General features: G+C 56.4%; 1 protein-coding gene across 2 annotated transcripts; it reads left to right on the top strand.

The window, feature by feature from the left end:
- Window positions 1–29: 29 nt before the first annotated feature.
- On the top strand, window positions 30–15,540 carry MAP4K2 (mitogen-activated protein kinase kinase kinase kinase 2). Of its 2 annotated transcripts, XM_012777992.2 has the most exons (32): window positions 30–192; window positions 316–373; window positions 607–697; window positions 778–842; window positions 1,152–1,207; window positions 1,517–1,564; window positions 1,650–1,692; window positions 2,094–2,166; window positions 2,247–2,378; window positions 2,452–2,514; window positions 2,874–2,955; window positions 3,043–3,150; window positions 3,609–3,687; window positions 3,772–3,830; window positions 4,267–4,310; window positions 4,394–4,432; window positions 4,526–4,559; window positions 4,682–4,787; window positions 4,866–4,954; window positions 5,032–5,073; window positions 5,165–5,249; window positions 5,343–5,422; window positions 5,510–5,570; window positions 5,672–5,789; window positions 10,352–10,410; window positions 10,486–10,589; window positions 10,673–10,850; window positions 11,607–11,675; window positions 11,797–11,883; window positions 12,113–12,183; window positions 12,256–12,311; window positions 12,403–15,540. In XM_012777992.2, exons 1-32 carry the CDS (start codon window positions 97–99, stop codon window positions 12,488–12,490), a joined length of 2,463 nt encoding a protein of 820 aa, XP_012633446.1. In that variant the 5' UTR covers window positions 30–96; the 3' UTR covers window positions 12,491–15,540. The 2 variants fall into 2 exon arrangements, with proteins under 2 accessions (XP_012633446.1, XP_075857895.1); XM_076001780.1 differs by lacking the exon at window positions 5,032–5,073.
- Window positions 15,541–18,117: the final 2,577 nt, after the last annotated feature.

The following is an 18,117-nucleotide window of genomic DNA, read 5'->3' as shown; positions in this document are numbered from 1 at the left end:
GCCTCGGAGCCACCGGCGCCCGCCCCGCCCCGCGCCGTCCCGCGCCGGCTCCGCAGCTAGCGCCTGCCCGCCAGCCGGCCCGCCCGGCGCCGGGCCATGGCGCTGCTGCGGGACGTGTCGCTGCAGGATCCGCGGGACCGCTTCGAGCTGCTGCAGCGCGTGGGAGCCGGGACCTATGGCGACGTCTACAAGGTGCGCCGGGCGGCAGGACCGGCGGGAGAGCCAGGAGGAGGCTGCCCGCTCTGCGTTCTGCCGCGGGAACCAGCCCCCAGCCCCGCCCCCTCCTCATCCCGCTTCGCCCCTCCGCCCCTGCAGGCCCGCGACACGGTCACGTCCGAACTGGCCGCCGTGAAGATAGTCAAGCTAGACCCAGGTGAGGGCCAGGCCGGGGCCTCTGCGCCGGAGGGAGGGCGGAGCGCTGGCGGGCGCGGTGTGGGGGCTGAGGACTGACATTTGAGAGCCCCTGTGAGAGACGTGCCCCAGGAGGTCCTGTCGCTTAGCACCTGTCTGGCCTGTAGGGAGGCACTCTGTGCCCATTTTGCAGATGGGGGCACTGAGTCAGCGCGACCCTTGTGCGGTTCCCCCATGATTTCTTGTGCTTTCTAGGCGACGACATCAGCTCCCTCCAGCAGGAAATCACCATCCTCCGGGAGTGCCGCCACCCCAATGTGGTGGCCTACATTGGCAGCTACCTCAGGTGAGGCTGCTTTATCCTCCGCTCCCAGGCAGCCCCCTTGTGGCCTGCTGCGTGCCCACCCCAGCTCTGTGTCCCCCCAGGAATGACCGCCTGTGGATCTGCATGGAGTTCTGCGGAGGGGGGTCCCTGCAGGAGATTTACCACGGTGAGGGCCAGGGCTCGAGGCTCCAGAGGGACACGGCCTTCCCCTCACCACCCCACCCCCACTCCAATGCAGGGGCAGGAGAGGAAAGTCTGGGCCCTGGACTTGGGCTCCTCTCCACTCCTGGCTGGCTGTGTGACCTTGAGAGAAATGCTGTCCATCTCTGGGCTCAGTATCCCAGACTGTGCTAGGAGGGAATGTGGCCAACACCTCTTTCACTTAGCAGTGCCTGCTGCTTCCCCAGCACAGGGTAGCCTGGGAGGGGCAGCATATCCTTGGCCCCCCTGCCAGCCCTCACACTTTCTGTTTCAGCCACTGGGCCCCTGGAGGAACGGCAGATTGCCTATGTCTGCCGAGAGGCACTGAAGGTAGCTGGGCCCATGAGGCACTCACCGCCCCCAATACCCAGGACCTGTGGGCCAAAAGCCCAGTTGAGCAGTGGGGGGCAGGTGGCATGGCTCAGGCAGGGCTGGCCCGAGGGGTTATGGGTCCTACAGGGAAGGGGCCCCAGCCCTGTTGCCGGAAGCAGCCCATTTCCCTCTTGGCTCAGTTACTTCCTGTTTGGGGAGAGGGGAGGAGGAAGCGGCTTGGGTGGGGGGCCCCAGTCCTGAGAGGGGGTTCAGGAGAGGGGTGATAGTGCTGGGTAGCTGCTCTCAGGGATTCCTCTTTGTCCCCAGGGCCTCCACCACTTGCATTCTCAGGGGAAGATCCACAGAGACATCAAGGTAGGGGTCTGGCCAAGGGCACCGTGGGCGGGAGGAGGAGGCTCTCGGGGCACCAGACGGGATTCTCTCTCCTCCATTCCCACAGGGAGCCAACCTTCTCCTCACTCTCCAGGGAGATGTCAAGCTGGGTCAGTACCCTGGGGACACAGGCAGGGTGAGGGTTCTGTGGGAGCCCTGGGAGTCTTAGAGAGAACCTGGATTCCAGTGCTGGGTGTCCTTGGGCAAGTCACTTTGCCGCTTGAGTCTCAGTTTCCTCATTCAGAAAATGGAACAGTACTCCTTCCTTCTAGAGGTTGGATGAGGTTGGGTCTGTGTGGAGTCTGACACGGGACAGGCACTCGGTCAGGGATACTGGGTGGTTGACCCTCTCCAGAGAGGGACCTGGCCTTGCCTTGGGCCTGTGGCAGCTGTGACTGAACCTGGGCTGCCTGCCCTGAGCCCCGCCTGGTGCATCCTGAGCCTGAACCCTGGGCGTGAGATGGCAAGGGGCAGGCAGAGGGCTGGTGAGAGCGACTGCTTCTCCCTTCAGCTGACTTTGGGGTGTCAGGCGAGCTGACGGCATCTGTGGCCAAGAGGAGGTCTTTCATCGGGACGCCTTACTGGTGAGGCTGCAGCTCTGGCAGAGGGGGCAGGGGACCACAGGTGTGGCACCCAGCCATCCCCTGTGTCACCCTACCTCTAGGATGGCTCCAGAGGTGGCTGCTGTGGAGCGCAAAGGTGGCTACAACGAGCTGTGTGACGTCTGGGCCCTGGGCATCACCGCCATTGAGTTGGGCGAGCTACAGCCCCCTCTGTTCCACCTGCACCCCATGAGGTCAGCTCAGCACTTGCCCCTTGTCTAACCCTTGTCCTGGGGACCTTGTCCCCTGACCTTGTACCCTCCACAGGGCCTTGATGCTCATGTCGAAGAGCAGCTTCCAGCCGCCCAAGCTGAGAGACAAGACTCGCTGGTGAGGGCCCACATTCCCCTCTTGGGACCCCCCCCCAGTTTTTAGCCAGGCCCCCCGGGGAGGAGGAGCTTTCTGCTGACTCCCAAGGTGCAGCCCCAAGAGCCCTCTCTGGGCTTCTGCAGACCATCTGAGCTGAGGATTCAGTGTGGACAGGAAAGAAGGGCAGAGGGTTGATGACAGAGGATCTGCTGTGTCGCAACACAGCCTTGCTCAGGCCAGCTGCCCCTGGCCTCTGCTGGCTCTTTCCTGGGGTGGGCCCAGCAGACTCCTCGGCAAGGGGGGCAGGGCAGCAGGTTGGTGGGATGCTGTGCATGAGAATTAACCTGGGTCTGGGGGTGGGGGGCTCTTGTGCCCACTAGGACCCAGAATTTCCACCATTTTCTAAAGCTGGCTTTGACCAAGAACCCCAAGAAGAGGCCAACAGCAGAGAAGCTTCTGCAGGTGGGAGGTGGAGCGGGGAAGGGGGCTCAGTGTTCAAAGTCAGGGGCCTGGAGGACAGGGACCAACCTGTTCATCCCCTCCCTCCAGCACCCATTCACAACCCAGCAGCTCCCTCGGGCCCTCCTCACACAGCTGTTGGACAAGGCCAGTGACCCCCATCTGGGAGCCCCCTCCCCTGAAGACTGTGAACTGGAGGTAAGTGAGGGGGCTGGGAAATGGGTTTTGGCTGGGCCTGATTGGAAGGCCCCAAAGGTGATGTCAGTCAAGGTCCCTTCAACTGGTACAATACCTGCACAATACCTGCTTCTCTCCAGTTGGGCCCACCCATTAAGAACCTTTCCTGTGCTGGGTCTTGCCTCCCTGTAACACCCGGGAACCCTGATAGGTCCCTGCCCTTGGGCCCAACCCGCACGGTCTTGGTCAGGCCCAACCTGACCAAGACCGTGACCCAGCTTCTTTTTGCTTTCTGTGTGATCTCTCAAAAGTTATTTGACCTTTCTGTGCCCGCTTTCCTACATGAACGTGTCATCTCATCTCTCGATAATCTCAGAGGGTTCTAGTGAAAACAACACGTTGATGTGTTCGAGACACCTAGTGTGATACCTGGTGTGAGCCAGGTGCCAGGTGTATGTCCGCCGTTTGTCCTCTCTTAGACGTATGACATGTTTCCAGACACCATTCACTCGCGGGGTCAGCATGGCCCGGCCGAGAGGACCCCCTCGGAGATCCAGTGTGAGTCTGTGGGCGGATTTGCTGTGAGGTGGGGGTTCATCCTGAGACTCCAGCCTTCTAACCTCTGTATTCTGGGCTCCCCAGTTCACCAGGTGAAATTTGGTGCCCCACGCAGGAAGGAGACAGACCCACTAAATGAGCCGGTGAGGGGCAGGCTTTGTGGGCAGGGTGGCGTGCAGGGGTGGGGTGGGTGGGGGACTCTGGGGCAGCTGGGCACCTCCAATCAAGGGAGTTTTGAAGCAGTGGCTGCCTGGGCCTCGGCCACTGTCCAGGCAGGCCTGTCCTGCCCAGGGACCCGGAGGGCTAGGGGCTCCTTCCTGGACCACGTTTCCTTCGCTCCCACAGGCTTGGTCTCTGTCTGCCTTGCTCACTGTCTCTGCTGCCCTCCTCTTTGTTTCTTTGCCCTTTTCTATCACAATTTTCTGGTCTCTCTGCCTCTCACTGTCTCTCCCAAGCCTCTTGCCTGTCGCCAGTTCCCTTTCTACCTGTCTGTCCTTGCTCTTTCCGGAAGCTCTTGACCGTCCTCTCACCTTGTCCCTCTCTCTGCCCCTCTCCGGTCTCTGCTGCGGCTTCCCCCAGTGGGAGGAGGAGTGGACGCTGCTGGGGAAGGAGGAGCTGAGCGGGTAAGTGGTGGGGAGGGAAGCTGCAGGGAGGGGTTGGGGGCAGCAGACAGGCTGACCTCTGAGCCCTTCATGCCCCTGCCCAGGAGCCTGCTGCAGTCCGTCCAGGAGGCCCTGGAGGAAAGGTGAGTGGCGGGGCCCAGGGAGGGGCATGGGCAGCTGGTCCTGGGCGCCAGTCACCTCTCACAGCTCAGCTGCCTCTGGTCTGTCCCCTACAGGAGCCTGACCATGCGGCCAGCCTCGGAACTGCAGGTGCAGGATGGAGGGAGGCTGGAGCTGGGCATGAGGACCCCCCTGCAGAGGGTGTGATGGGGTGGGGCAGGTTGCAGAGCCATGTGCTGACAGCCGGGCTGGGTCCCCAACCCTCCTGCCAGGAGCTGGACTCTCCAGACGATTCCATGGGAACCATCAAGCGGGCCCCATTCTTGGGGCCACCCCCCTCTGAGCCTGCAGCTGAGGACCCTTTATCCAGCCCTTCAGGTGAGTCCCAGGCTTGGGAGGCCAGGCAGGCCCAGGATGGGGTCTGGGCGGGGAATCATAGCCAGTCTGTGCCTACAGGAACCCTGCCCCCACCTCCACAAGGCCCTGACAGCCCTCCACTGCTGCCCACCGCCTGGGCCACGTTAAAGCAGCAGGAGGATCCTGAGGTGAGGGGTGCTGCCCAGGGGCGAGGGGTGGGTGGCAGGGACCTCACCTTGGCCCTGACCCCTTCCCTCCCTCCCAGAGGTCGTCCTGCCATGGGCTGCCCCCAACCCCCAAGGTGCACGTAAGTGTTTGCCCATGGCCCCACTGCCCTCACCCCTGCCCCTGCCCTGCCCCGCCCCTGTGTGCCCTCCCAGCGTCTCACTTCTCCATAGATGGGTGCTTGCTTCTCCAAAGTCTTCAATGGCTGCCCCCTGCGGATCCACGCTGCTGTCACCTGGATTCACCCTGTTACTCGGGGTAGGCCGGGAGCAGGAAGGGTGCAGGAGCCTGGAATCCCTCAGCTTGGGCCAGGGGGCGTGACTGACCTCTGACCTGTGCCCAAACCTGCAGACCAGTTCCTGGTGGTGGGGGCCGAGGAAGGCATCTATACCCTCAACCTGCACGAACTACACGAGGACACGCTGGAGAAGGTGAGGCCCAGCTGGCCATAGAAGGTAGAGGGCCTTGAGAGGCTCGGGTACTGACCGCCAGTCCACCTGCCCCTCTGTCACCTCCAGCTGATTTCACACCGCTGCTCCTGGCTCTACTGTGTGAACAATGTGCTGCTGTCACTCTCAGGTACAAGATGGGACTGGCAGGGAGGCAACCCCGCAGCACCCACGGCTCCTCACCCTGCCCCCCAGCACCCTCGAGCCCCTGCTTCTCTCCCTCCCTGGCAGGGAAATCCACGCACATCTGGGCCCATGACCTGCCAGGCTTGTTTGAGCAGCGGCGACTACAGCAGCAGGTTCCCCTGTCCATCCCCACCAACCGCCTCACCCAGCGCATCATCCCCAGGTCAGGGGCCCTGGTGTGCAGAGGAGTGGGAGGCAGAGGGGCAGAGCAGGGCGGAATATGGCCTTGCTGGGACTGCTGTGATTTTAGAGGGTTGCTTGCCCTCTCTGAGCCCATCTCCTCCTCCGTCAATACAGTTGACAGCCCCCCGCCAGGTTTATCGGGAGGCCAGGAGAAGGTATTGGACGTGAAAGTGCTTTGCAAATTGTGGGAGCCTGGTTGTTAGGGTATGGTGCTGGATTTGACAGTTGAACATTTACTGAGCGTGTGTGCTGTGCTTGGCTCTGTGCTGGGCATGGGGACATCGTCCAATGAGTCCTTGCTTTCAAGAAATGAGAGAGATGTGGGCCCATTACCAGATAGCCAGCCTGAGCACGAGCAAGACCCCGTCTCTACAAAAACTAGAAAAATTAACTGAGCATGGTGGCACATGCCTGTAGTCCCAGCTACTTGGGGTGAGGCAGGAGGATCGCTTAAGCCCAGGCATGTGAGGCTGCAGTAAGCTGTGATGACACCACTGCACTTGAGCCTGGGCGACAGAGTGAGACCCTCTCAAAAAAAGCACAAAACAAACAAAAAAACCACAGCCTTCCAGAAGAGATTTTGGGGGAAAAAACCCCACAGTTGATTACACTTGTAATCCCAGCCCTCTGGGAGGCCAAGGTAGGAGAATAGCTTGAGGCCAGGAGTTTGAGACCAGCCTGAGCAAGAACAAGACTCTGTCTGTACAAAAAATAGAAAAATTAGCCAGGCATAGTGGCACGCGCTTGTAGTCCGAGCTACTGGCGATGCTACAGTGAGCTGTGACGATACCACTGCACTCTAGCTAGGGTGACAGAGCGAGACTCTGTCTCAAAAAAACAAAACAAAACAAAAAAACCCACCAGACCGTTAGCACCTGGTGCTGAGGGCCAACTAGACGGGGACCTGGGAGGGGTTGGGGAGGCCTCAGAGAGGCCAGGCAAGCTCATGGAGTTTGAAAGGACATTAAGGTTTCCCGGGCAGAAGAGCTAGGAATGGCATTCCAGGCAGAGGGACCAGCGGATGCACGTAGGGGTGAATGCGTGCTCTGGGGAACTCGGGGGTGTTTGGCCTGAGGGAGGAGGCAGAGTAGCCTGAGTGGAAGCTGCACAGGTGGCGGAGTCCCTCCTTTGATGCCGGGCCCAGGATTTGGGCTTTGTCCAGCTGACGGTGGCACCGTGAGCATGTTGAAAGGATCCCAATGTGTGCTGATCAGGATTCTTCCTTTTGTAGGTGATTCAGCTCACTGGCGTCAGCACAGAAAGGGGACTTAACGACTCTTGTAACTGACAGCTCAGGACTAGGGTTAGCTTTAGACCCCACCGGATCCAGGTTTAAAATGGCACCAGCAGGAGCCTTTCTGCATGTCCTTGTGCTGCCTTCATTCACACACACACACACACACACACACACACACACACACACGCTGTCTTGTCACGTGACGGCCGCCCGCACCTGCAGGCCGTGTCCTGCTAGCTAGCAACTCAGTGGAACTAGAACCTCTGTTTCCAAGTCATTCCCACAAAAGTCCCAGAGCCCATCCTCACTGGTCTAGCTTAGGTGCATGCCTGCCCTCGCGCCAGTCACTGGGGCCAGGGGATGTGGGCACAGGTGGCCAGGCCAGGGTCACATGCTCTGCCCTGGAGCCTGGTGGAGGGAGCAGGGCTTGTCAGCCCCCCCCCCAAAGGAAAACCTCAGCCCTCTTGCCAAACGGGAAGGATGCTGGGCAAATGAAAACGAGGTACCTGCTGGCTGGCAGTGGCGACAGTGGGTGAATTGGAGAAGGGAAGGCCGGTGGAATGGCCCCAGAGGACAGAGGTTGGGCTGAGGGCTGGCGCTTGAGCAACGTGCAGGAAGTAGACCTGATGGGATCGAGCGGGGGCTGAGTGAGGGTGGTGTCAGGAGGTTGCGCAGGAAGATAACAAGCTCTGCTTTGTCACGTGCATTATGAGGTGCCGGGAGGACGTCGGAGGGAGAGTCACTCCTTCATCATTCAATGAGTATCTGCTGCTCAGCACCTCGTAGGTGCCAGGCCGTGTCCTGGGGCTTGAGATGCTCCTTATCTCCTCACCGCTGTCTCGGGAGGGAGACAGACCGTAGTGCACATGAGAAAGGAGGGTGTTCTGTGTGACGCACCAAGGTGGGCGTGCTCTGTGAAGAAGGCCAGGAGGGTGGGGTGCAGCCTGTGGTTTCAAACGGGGTGGTTGAGAAAGACCTCACTGAAAAAGTGCCGTTTGAGCAAAGACTTAGAAGAGGTGAGGAGGGAGCTCTGTGGGTACGTGAGACCAGGGCGTCCCAGGAAGAGGGGATGGCCAGTGCAAAGGCCCTGGGGCAGGAGCAGGCCTGGCCTGTTTGTGGAGCAACGAGGAAGCTGCAGAGGAAGCCATGGGCTGAGAGCTGCACGAGCTCTCTGCTGCTGCTGCTGCGTTCACCAGAGTAGAGTGAAGGGGTGAGGGGGCGGGGGAGACCCCTCAGGAGGCTGTTGGAGATGGCAGTGGCTTGGGCCAGGGTAGCAGTGAAAGAGGAGAAAATGGTCCAATTCTGCTTCTCTTTTGGAAGTTGAGCCAACAGGATTTCCTGGCAGTTGGTGGTAGGTGGAAGGGAAAGGAGTCAAGGATGGGTGATTCCAGGGTGTTTGGCCTGGGCGACGGGAAGGATGCAGCTGTCATCAGCTGTGGGTTTCAGGGGGAGCTGAATTCAATTTTGTCACATTAAGATGCTTGATATATGTGCAAGTGGGACCTCCATCCATCCGTGGCTGGGTGGGGCTGGACTCTGAGGAGGGGGTTAGCTATGGGATCAGACATTGTCATGATGGTGTGGGTTGTGGGGACCAGGGGACTGGGCGGGGAGGGCAGGGGATGCCGGGCCAGTGGCTGCTCCAGCTGGGCAGATCAGGAGGGCCAGGCCCTTCCTGTGGCGTGTTCACTCCTGGACTGCACCTGGAGCCCTGTGGCCTCGGGGCTTCCTGAGCTCAGTCCCCAGGCGAGCCTGCGCTTTGGCCCAGGACCTGCAGGAAACAGGCCCATCAGAGCCCCAACGAGTTGCAGGCAGCTTTAGGCCAGTGTTTGGGACATCGCAGAGTCACAGTGTCTGCTTTGAATGTAAAAAACAGGGAACTGGAATTGTTTGGAGAAGAAGCAAATACAAAACTATACGCCTCTGTCCCATCCGAAGACCAGTTGGGGAAACGGAGGAGCAGAACAAGGGGGGACGGAAGTGGCAGACAGACAATGTTGGCTTCCTGTCTGTGTCCTGGGAGAAGGTGCAGACAGGACCTGGGTCGCTGAGTGGAGATGGCAGGGCTGCCGACATGTAGCCCATTCCCCAGGGGAAGACAGGCTCAGAGGGTCCTCTGGGGGATTAGGGGACACTCAGTGACCAAGGCAAAGACCCTTCTGATGACCATCTCTCACCCGTCTCCCCAGGCAACAAGGGAGCCAGGCACTGGACCCTCAGGGCTGTAGCCTCAGCTGAAGAGGCAGAGGGCAGAGCCATTCGCCCTTTGAAGTCCTTTAACCTCCTTGGGCCTGTTTTCCCATCTGTGAAATGGACCATGGGCACTTGTGCAAATCTGGGAGTTGGAGCCTGCATGCTCTCATTTCTTCATGTATACCTTGCCTTCACCTTAAAAGGATTTTCAGTGACTCAGAATAGGTGGGAAAATACTAATACAGGCTGAGACCAGGTACAGTGGCTCATGCCTATAATCCTAGCACTTTGGGAGGCTGAGGTGGGAGGATCACTTGAGGCCAAGAGTTTAACACCAGCCTAGGGAACGTAGTGAGACCCCATCTCTATTTTTTTATTTTTTTTTTTTTTGAGACAGAGTCTCACTCTGTTGCCCAGGCTAGAGTGAGTGCCATGGCATTAGCCTAGCTCACAGCAACCTCAAACTCCAGGGCTCAAGCAATCCTGCTGCCTCAGCCTCCCAAGTAGCTGGGACTACAGGCATGCACCATCATGCCTGGCTAATTTTTTCTATATATATTAGTTGGCCACTTAATTTCTATTTATAGTAGAGATGGAGTCTCGCTCTTGCTCAGGCTGGTTTTGAACTCCTGACCTCGAGCAATCTGCCCGCCTCAGCCTCCCAGAGTGCTAGGATTATAGGCATGAGCTACGGCACCCAGCCTAGACCCCATCTCTATTTAAAAAAATACTAATAATACAAGCTGATAAAAGATGGCTGTCAGCACACAGGACGTGCTGGACACTGCTCTGAGTTTTTCCCCTCTGTGACCCTCTGAGATGGGCACCATTGTTATCCCCATTCTATAGAGGAAATTGTGGCATGGAGAGGTTAAGTGACTTGCACAAAATCACAGAGCTAGAGGTAATTCTGTGACCCAAAGCTCTGGACTAGACAGATGCTCTAGGTCCCCTGCCCTTCACAGGTGTTCCCTGGGCAAGGTACTCTGGCTCTCTGAGTCTCAGTCTCTCACCTGTAAATGGGAAGATGATAATGCCTGCATCATAGGGCTCTGTGGGGACCTTGCCCCCAGATGGCACCCAGACATGTGCCCTGGTTGTCACCCCTATAGGCGCTTTGCCCTGTCTACCAAGATTCCCGACACCAAAGGCTGCCTGCAGTGTCGTGTGGGTAAGAGTGGGTCAAGGAGGTTGGGCAGGGGTGGCAGTGCAGGCCTGGCCCAGTGCCAACCGCTACCTCCCGCAGTGCGGAACCCCTACACAGGCAGCACCTTCCTGCTGGCCGCCCTGCCCGCCAGCCTGCTCCTGCTGCAGTGGTACGAGCCGCTGCAGAAGTTCCTGCTGCTGAAGGTGAGGGGCGGTGGGGAGGCCCAGGGCACCTTCAGGGATCTGCGGGGAGAAGTGGAGACGTGAGCATCCCTGCTGCCCCCCAGAACTTCTCCAGCCCTCTGCCCTGCCCAGCTGGGATGCTGGAGCCACTGGTGCTGGACGGGAAGGAGCTGCCGCAGGTGTGTGTGGGGGCCGAGGGGCCCGAGGGGCCCGGCTGTCGTGTCCTGTTCCATGTCCTGCCCCTGGAGGCTGGCCTGACGCCTGACATCCTCATCCCACCTGGTGAGCAGGAGGGCGTGCGGCAGAGAGACAGATGGGAGGGAGGCAGGGGTGAGGCCCTCAAACCAGGATCCCCACAGCCTGCGGCTCCATGGAGACCTGGGGGCCTGAGTGCGCCCAGCAGCGCATGGAGCGCCCAGCCTCCCTTCAACGAGCTTCCCTAAAAAGTTTTATAGACCACAGGGCTTGGCTAAGGAAGATCTGGCCGGTGCTGCTCTGGACCAAGGCCGGAGCCTCAGGGAAGAGGCAGACTTGGCAAGGCAGGGGCAGGGGCCTCCACCCCAAGCAAGGGAGCTGCAGCTGGGAACGGGGGCTGCTAGGGAGCGGCCATGGGTGACAGAGAGGTGACAGGGACTGAGACCTCTGGGTGCCAGGTTTTCATTCTTGACCCTAAACAGCCCTGCAAGGTGGGCATCACTGTGCCTGTGTTGTGAATGAGGAATCTGAGGCTCACGGTGACTTGTCCCAGGTCACGCAGTGACTGAGTCACGAGGCCTGGTTTGCCTGACTCCGGAGCCCTCCCATGACTCCCTGGGATTACTCCCCTGCTCCCCGAGAGCCTGAGGATGGGTCACTTATCTTTCTGAGCCTCAGTTCCCCCACTGTGCAGTGAGAATTGGATTCCCAACCCCACGTGGCCACTGTGAGGCTGAAGTGTACTCGTGGCTGAGGGCTGGCTGTACTATGTCCCCTGTGTTCTCTTGGGGCCCGAGTGTGCTGGTGGCTCAGCCAGGCCCTATCTCCCTTCTCTGTCTGCAGATGGGATCTCAGGCTCGGCCCAGCAGGTGATCCAGGTGGACAGGGACACGGTCCTCGTCAGTTTTGAACGTGAGTGCCCGGGGTCAGGGCTGCGGCCAGCGGGTTGTGGGGGCGAAGGAAGCCTGGGTGAGGGAAGCTCTGCCTCCCCAGAGAGGCCTGCGCCTCCACCTACGAGCCCCTCCCCTTGCAGGCTGTGTGAGGATAGTCAACATGCAGGGTGAGCCCACGGCCACACTGGCGCCTGAGCTGACCTTCGACTTCCCCATCGAGACTGTGGGTGAGTGAGCAGAGGCGGGGGGCAGGACTTTGGCCTGGAACACGTGAGGAGGCTCAGGGGCTGGAGGCTGGGGGTAGGACAAGGAGGTGGATCCCCAGCCCCTCTCGAGAGCCAGCCTGGACACCTGAGGTCAGCCAGGACCTCTGTGGCCCAGACCTGGGTGGGTGTGGCTTGGGGTGTCAGTCTCCGCAGGGCAGGCACAGGGCTGATGGCAGCCTGGCCCCCCTAGTGTGTCTTCAGGACAGCGTGCTGGCCTTCTGGAGCCATGGGATGCAAGGCCGCAGCCTGGATACCAACGAGGTGGGTGGGGCTCAGGGACTGGCCTGCCCCTGCCCTGTGGTCCCCACCTCTCAGCACCCTTTGTCTTCCCAGGTGACCCAGGAGATCACAGATGAGACGAGGATCTTCAGAGTGCTCGGGGCCCACAGGTGGGCAGTGGCACCCCAGCCTCCCCAGAGGAGGGAGGCCGTGCCTGAGCGCCACCCGCCCTGCTCACCTCTGCTTCTCTGTCCCCTCCAGAGACATCATCCTGGAGAGCATTCCCACCGACAACCCGGGGGCACACAGCAACCTCTACATCCTCACGGGCCATCAGAGCACTTACTGAGCGGCAGGCCTGGCCAGTGGCACCCCGCCCCGCCCCATGCCTTAGTTGCAGGCCCTTTTGGGCGGAGGGGCCCCTCCCAGATAGAGGAGCCCAGGTCCCGGCTCTGCGGGGGCTGATGGGCAGAAATAATCCTGAGAAGTGTTTAGGGGCTGGGGAGGGAGGGGAACCCACCCATGCCTCTGCAATAACTGTACCAGGGGAAGCTGCTGTCGCCTCCCCCTCCCCAGGGGGCAACCCGGTCTCTAGTGCCCCAAGGCAGAGGGGGCCCTGGACCATCCATTCCACATTTGCTTTCCACTCATTCTGCCAAGAGCCTGCCCCAGCACTGTCCTGGGGAACATGGTATTTAAAAGAAAGAACTAGATTGGTATTAAAGCTGGTTTGCTTTACTCCTCTGGTCCCTCTGGGTGGGGGGAGCTGAGCCCACTGCCTCAACTCCCTCCTACCCTCCCTCTCTCCCTCTAGCACACCTTTCTGTGGCCACCAGGTACTGTGCATGCACCAGGGAAGGGTGGGGCTACCAGTGTTTTGGGGAAGCCTGGTTGGGGTAACAGGCCAGTGGCCCCACCTGCCATCTCGGCGCCACTGTTTTCCTGGGCTCCCTTGCTCAGAACTAACCCTCAGCTTTGCGGTTCAAGGCTTCTGCTATAGTTTGCAAGCCAAGGACTCATGCATATGGGGGGGGTTCTGAACAAAGGGACTCTTCATCTCACCTGGTGGCCTGTGGAAGGGCCAGCCAAGGGTGTTCCATCCAGCCTCAGAGAGGCTGCTGCCCATGGAAACAGCCTGCTATGACCTGCAACCCGGCCCAGGCCTGGGGCTGCCTTCCTGCCTCCCCCTCCTGCCTGGGTGTCAGGCCAGGAACATTAGGTCACAGCAGGAGCATCAAGTCAGACTGAGGGAAGATTAGCCTGTGTCTGTATGGCAAATACTCCTGGAGGGCGCCTGCAGTACCAGGCCCTGGGGTCACTGCCAGGATAGGGACCAGCCCCCAGGGAGGGGGCACTCTCCTTACTGGAGTCTGCATGTCAAGGGTACTTCACTGACCTTGTGCTTCACATTGTTGTTCTCCCATCTGCCACTCAGAGAGTTCCGACCCCAGGGCCCTCCAGGGCCAGGGGTCCCCCTGTTGCCCCAGGCATTGACCGGCTGCTCTTGGGCAGGGGCAGATGAGGCCAAGGAGGCAGGAGGGGAGCTGCCTTGTGGGGGGGCACACAGGCAGGGCCAGGCCTGCAGGGGTCAGTAGGAAGGCCCCAGTCAGGCCTAGAGGTGGCCCCACTATCTTCCTTCCGACATTCAAGCCAAGTGTTTGAACAAGAGCTTCCCTGCACGTAATGACGGCAGTAGATACTTGCTAAATGAATGAGGGGATGAGGGGGTGGAGGGTGGATGGCCCCCTGTGTGAACAGACTCAGTGGCTCCCATGGACGTCACATTGTCCCCTTGTCCACCAGAGCAGGGCAGAGCTCTGCCTGCTCAGACTCCTTCCTGTGACTGGGAGGGTTTCTTGGATGGAATAGGGAGCCAGACCAGGGCGGGGACAGATCTCTTGGTATTAGCCATTCACACCCATGAGACCCAAAGGAGGGTGAGAGGCACCTTCCAATTCTGGTTAGCGCCTGCCTGAATTCTGGTTTGCATCTGATGGTCCACATATGAGAGGATGGGGATACAAAATGAATTCCTTTCCAGATCTCTTGGAGGAATGCTGGGGGCAGTGGGTAGGGGTTGGCGGTAAGCTCCCATTCCTCAGAAGCCCAACAGTAGACCCCAGTGCCCTGGGGAGGGCCGGCCTGCCTGCACAGTGGCAGGCAGTAGGCAGCGCCACCTTGTGGCAGGTCTCCCAGCCCTCTGATCCTATCTGCAAGGGAGTTTGTGCGTCAGGGTGCAACGTGCCAAAGTGGGGGGCCTGTGAAAGCTAGGGCCTCTGATGAAATGTTTGCTGCCAGCAACGGCAGGCTGCGAGCCAAAGAAAGCCCAAGAGCCGGGGAATATGCACTGAGAAACTAAAACTTTAAATTTTATTTATGTATTTTTTAATAAGTAGTCCTTGCTCTACTGTACATATTTTTTTAAAATACAAAAGAGGTATATTATAAGCTTTGGTTGTGGTTAGAAAATACAAATAAATAAACAAACAAACAAAAGAGATATAGTAAATTTCCCTCTTACCCGTCCCCAGCCAACTGGGTCACAGTTATTTATGAACCCTTCTAGAAGTTTTATGCATATTTGAACAATTTTATTTTTTCCCCTTTTTTATACACATGGTAACATTCCACATACTGTACTGACCTTGCCTTTTTAAAATATATCCTGGAGAATACGAATGTATTAAATTATCACATGTATTCCCCCAAATCTCCTGGAGATCTTTCTATTATCAATGTTCCCCTTTGTTTTCTTCATAGCTGGTGGTGTTCCCTTGTGTTGGTTTCCCATAACTAATGTTAACGAACTGTCATTAGATCCCTACAGATGGAAGTTTAAGTTGTTTCTACTACTTTGATATTACAAACAACACTGCAATAAATATTCTTATGCCAATGCCACTCTGTGCAGATGCAGGTGTTTCTGTGGGATATATTCCTGCAAGTAGCATTATGGAGTCAGAGGCGGCTGCCTTTGTCATGGCAACAGCTACTGTCAAATTGCCCTCCATGGGCAGAAACCTGTGGGATGGGTCAGACCAGACACTTTAAGTCATGTTTGTGGACAAATAGGAGGGACATGGACATACCCAGGATGTCTGGGTAACTGGCCTGCGCATGGAGTCATCCTGGCTGGGATGATCAACGGAGAGCCATGATGTGTGCTTCAGGACGGCAAGGGATGTGCCACGTCCCCGTAAGATGTATGTCCAGCACCTGCTCACTGTCTGGCGCACAGGAGGCCCTCATGAATGAAGGAGACAACGTAACATGGTGGTGAAGAGATGGCCCTGGAGTCTGGCCCATGGACTGGGTGAGCCACCCCAGCTTGCTGAGCTTTATTTCCCCCAGGTGTGCCGTATCCTAAGCCAACTGCAGGGCTGTTGGGAGGACTGGAAATACTGTAATATACCTAATGCAATAACACAGATGACTCTTGGAGGTAAATTAAAACAGCAAACGGCATAAAACTACACACAGTATGATAGCATTTTATAAAGCTCAAAAACAAGCAAAACTAAAGTATTGTTTGGCAACACATGCATGTGATAAAACTCTATTAAAGATCAAGGGAAAGAAAAGCACAAAACTCAAGATGGTGGTACCTGAAAGGCGTGGGATGGGATAGGGAAGGACCCCATACCTTTACAAAGGTATGGCTGATATCTTGGCTCTCAGGTTCGGCTGTAGGTTCATGGGTGTTCAATTTATAACTCAGCTCCTAACTCAACAAGGTGCCACACATCCTTCTGTATGTATCAAATATTAGGTAATAAAATTTAATTTTAAATACTAATGTTTAACAGTAATCACTCAAAAAATAGAACTGGCTTGAAAAACAAAACTAAACAAAGATGATCCCTTCCTAAATGATGAATCTAAGTGGAAAGGAATCAAACCGGTGTTCTGCATAGAATTCTGGACAGAACCCTCTCCCTGTAGTTGCTGTCTTCTATTATTACCTTTTCTTTTTTCCAAATGTCAAGTTTCTACTTCTATATGTCTTCTATTATTATTTTAAAAACAGCTTTATTGTTTTTTTTCTTTTTTGAGACAGAGTCTTACTTTGTTGCCCAGGTAGAGTGAGTGCCGTGGAGTCAGCCTAGCTCACAGCAACCTCAAACTCCTGGGCTTGAGCGATCCTCCTGCCTCAGCCTCCCGAGTAGCTGGGACTACAGGCATGCACCACCATGCCCAGCTAATTTTTTTGTATGTATATTTTTAGTTGGTCAATTAATTTCTTTCTATTTTTAGTAGAGACAGGGTCTTGCTCAGGCTGGTTTCGAACTCCTGAGCTTGAGCAATCTGCCCGCCCCGGCCTCCCAGAGTGCTAGGATTACAGGCGTAAGCCACCGCGCCCGGCCTGTTTTTTACTGAGGTATAATTGGCACACAATAAACTGCATATGCTAAAAGTGTAGTATGTGATGGCTTTGACGTACATATGTATACACCCGTGAAACCATTAGCACAGTCAAGATAATGAGCATCCCCTTCACTCCCAGGGTTTCCCTGTGCTCCTTGGTAATCTCTCCTGCCTGCTCCCCACTGCCTCCCATCTGCAAGTAACCACTGCTTAATCTGCTGTCACTATAGACTGATTTGCATTTTCTAGACCTAGAATTTTCTACAACTAGAATCATATAGTATGTACTTCTGTTTTCTCTGGCTTCTTTCACTAAGCATAACTATTTTGAGATTCACCCATGTTGCTGCATGTACTAACAGCCATTTCTTTTTATTGCCAAGTAGTATTCCACTGTACGGATGTACCACAGTTTGTTTAGCTATTCACCTGTTGACGGGCAATGTGGACCATGTCCAGTTTTGAACTATTACAAATAAAACTGCTATGAACATTCATGTACATGTTTTTGTTGGATATATTCTTTCTCTCTCTCTCTTTTTTTTTGAGACAGAGTCTCACTTTGATGCCCAGGCTAGAGTGAGTGCCGTGGCATCAGCCTAGCCCATAGCAACCTCAAACTCCTGGGCTCAAGCAATCCTCCTGCCTAAGCCTCCCAAGCAGCTGGGACTACAGGCATATGCCACCATGGCTGGCTAATTTTTTCTATATATTTTTAGTTGGCTAATTAATTTCTTTCTATTTATAGTAGAGACAGGGTCTCGCTCTTGCTCAGGCTGGTTTCGAACTCCTGACCGCTCTGCTGTAAGTACTGGGCATAGGTAAGGTTGGCCGGACAGATGAAGCTTCCCTGCTTTTTTTTTTTTGAGACAGAGTCTTACTCTGTTGCCCTGGCTAGAGTGCCGTGGTGTCAGCCTAGCTCACAGCAACCTCAATATCCTGGGCTCAAGCAATCCTTCTGCCTCAGCCTCCCAAGTAGCTGGGACTACAGGCATACACCACCATGCCCGGCTAATTTTTTCTATATTGGATATATTCTTTCATTTCTTTTGGGTAAATACTTTGGAGTGGAAGGACTGAGTCAGATATACAAGTATATGTACTTCAACTTTTGGCCAGGGGTGGTGGCTCATGCCTGTAATACTGGTACTCTGGGAGGCCAAGGTGGGTGGATCGCTCAAGGTCAGGAGTTGGAAGCCAGCTTGAGCAAGAGCGAGACCCAGTATCTACTAAAAAGTAGAAAGAAATTAATTTGCCAACTAAAAATATAGAAAAAATATTTAAAAAATAAAATAAATAAATAAAAACGTTTTAAGAAACTACCAGCTGAATGAGGTGGCACGTGCCTGCAGTCAACAGCTACTCAGGATGATGTGGGAGGACTGCTTGAGCCCAGGAGTTCATTTCTTTTTTTTTTTTTAGAGACAGGGTCTCACTCTTGCTCAGGTTGGTTTGGAACTCCTGACCTCGAGCAATCCTCCCGCCTCGGCCTCCCAGAGTGCTAGGATTACAGGCATGAGTCACCATGCCCAGCCCAAGCCCAGGAGTTCATTTTTTTTTTTTTTATGAGGACTATTCATTGCAATAAGCCCAGGAGTTCAAATCCAGCCT

This window comes from Microcebus murinus, chromosome 4 (assembly GCF_040939455.1).
Source record: "Microcebus murinus isolate Inina chromosome 4, M.murinus_Inina_mat1.0, whole genome shotgun sequence".
In the NCBI taxonomy this organism is placed as follows: domain Eukaryota; kingdom Metazoa; phylum Chordata; class Mammalia; order Primates; family Cheirogaleidae; genus Microcebus; species Microcebus murinus.
Note: the sequence above shows the minus strand (reverse complement) of the source record. Positions and strands in the feature narration are given on the sequence as shown.

Coding starts and splice junctions, on each gene's coding strand:
- MAP4K2 (XM_012777992.2), top strand. CDS start 97: ATGGCGCTGCTGCGGGACGTGTCGCTGCAGGATCCGCGGGACCGCTTC. Junction 698..777: donor TACATTGGCAGCTACCTCAG/GTGAGGCTGCTT, acceptor GTGTCCCCCCAG/GAATGACCGCCTGTGGATCT. Junction 5,790..10,351: donor ACCCAGCGCATCATCCCCAG/GTCAGGGGCCCT, acceptor TCACCCCTATAG/GCGCTTTGCCCTGTCTACCA.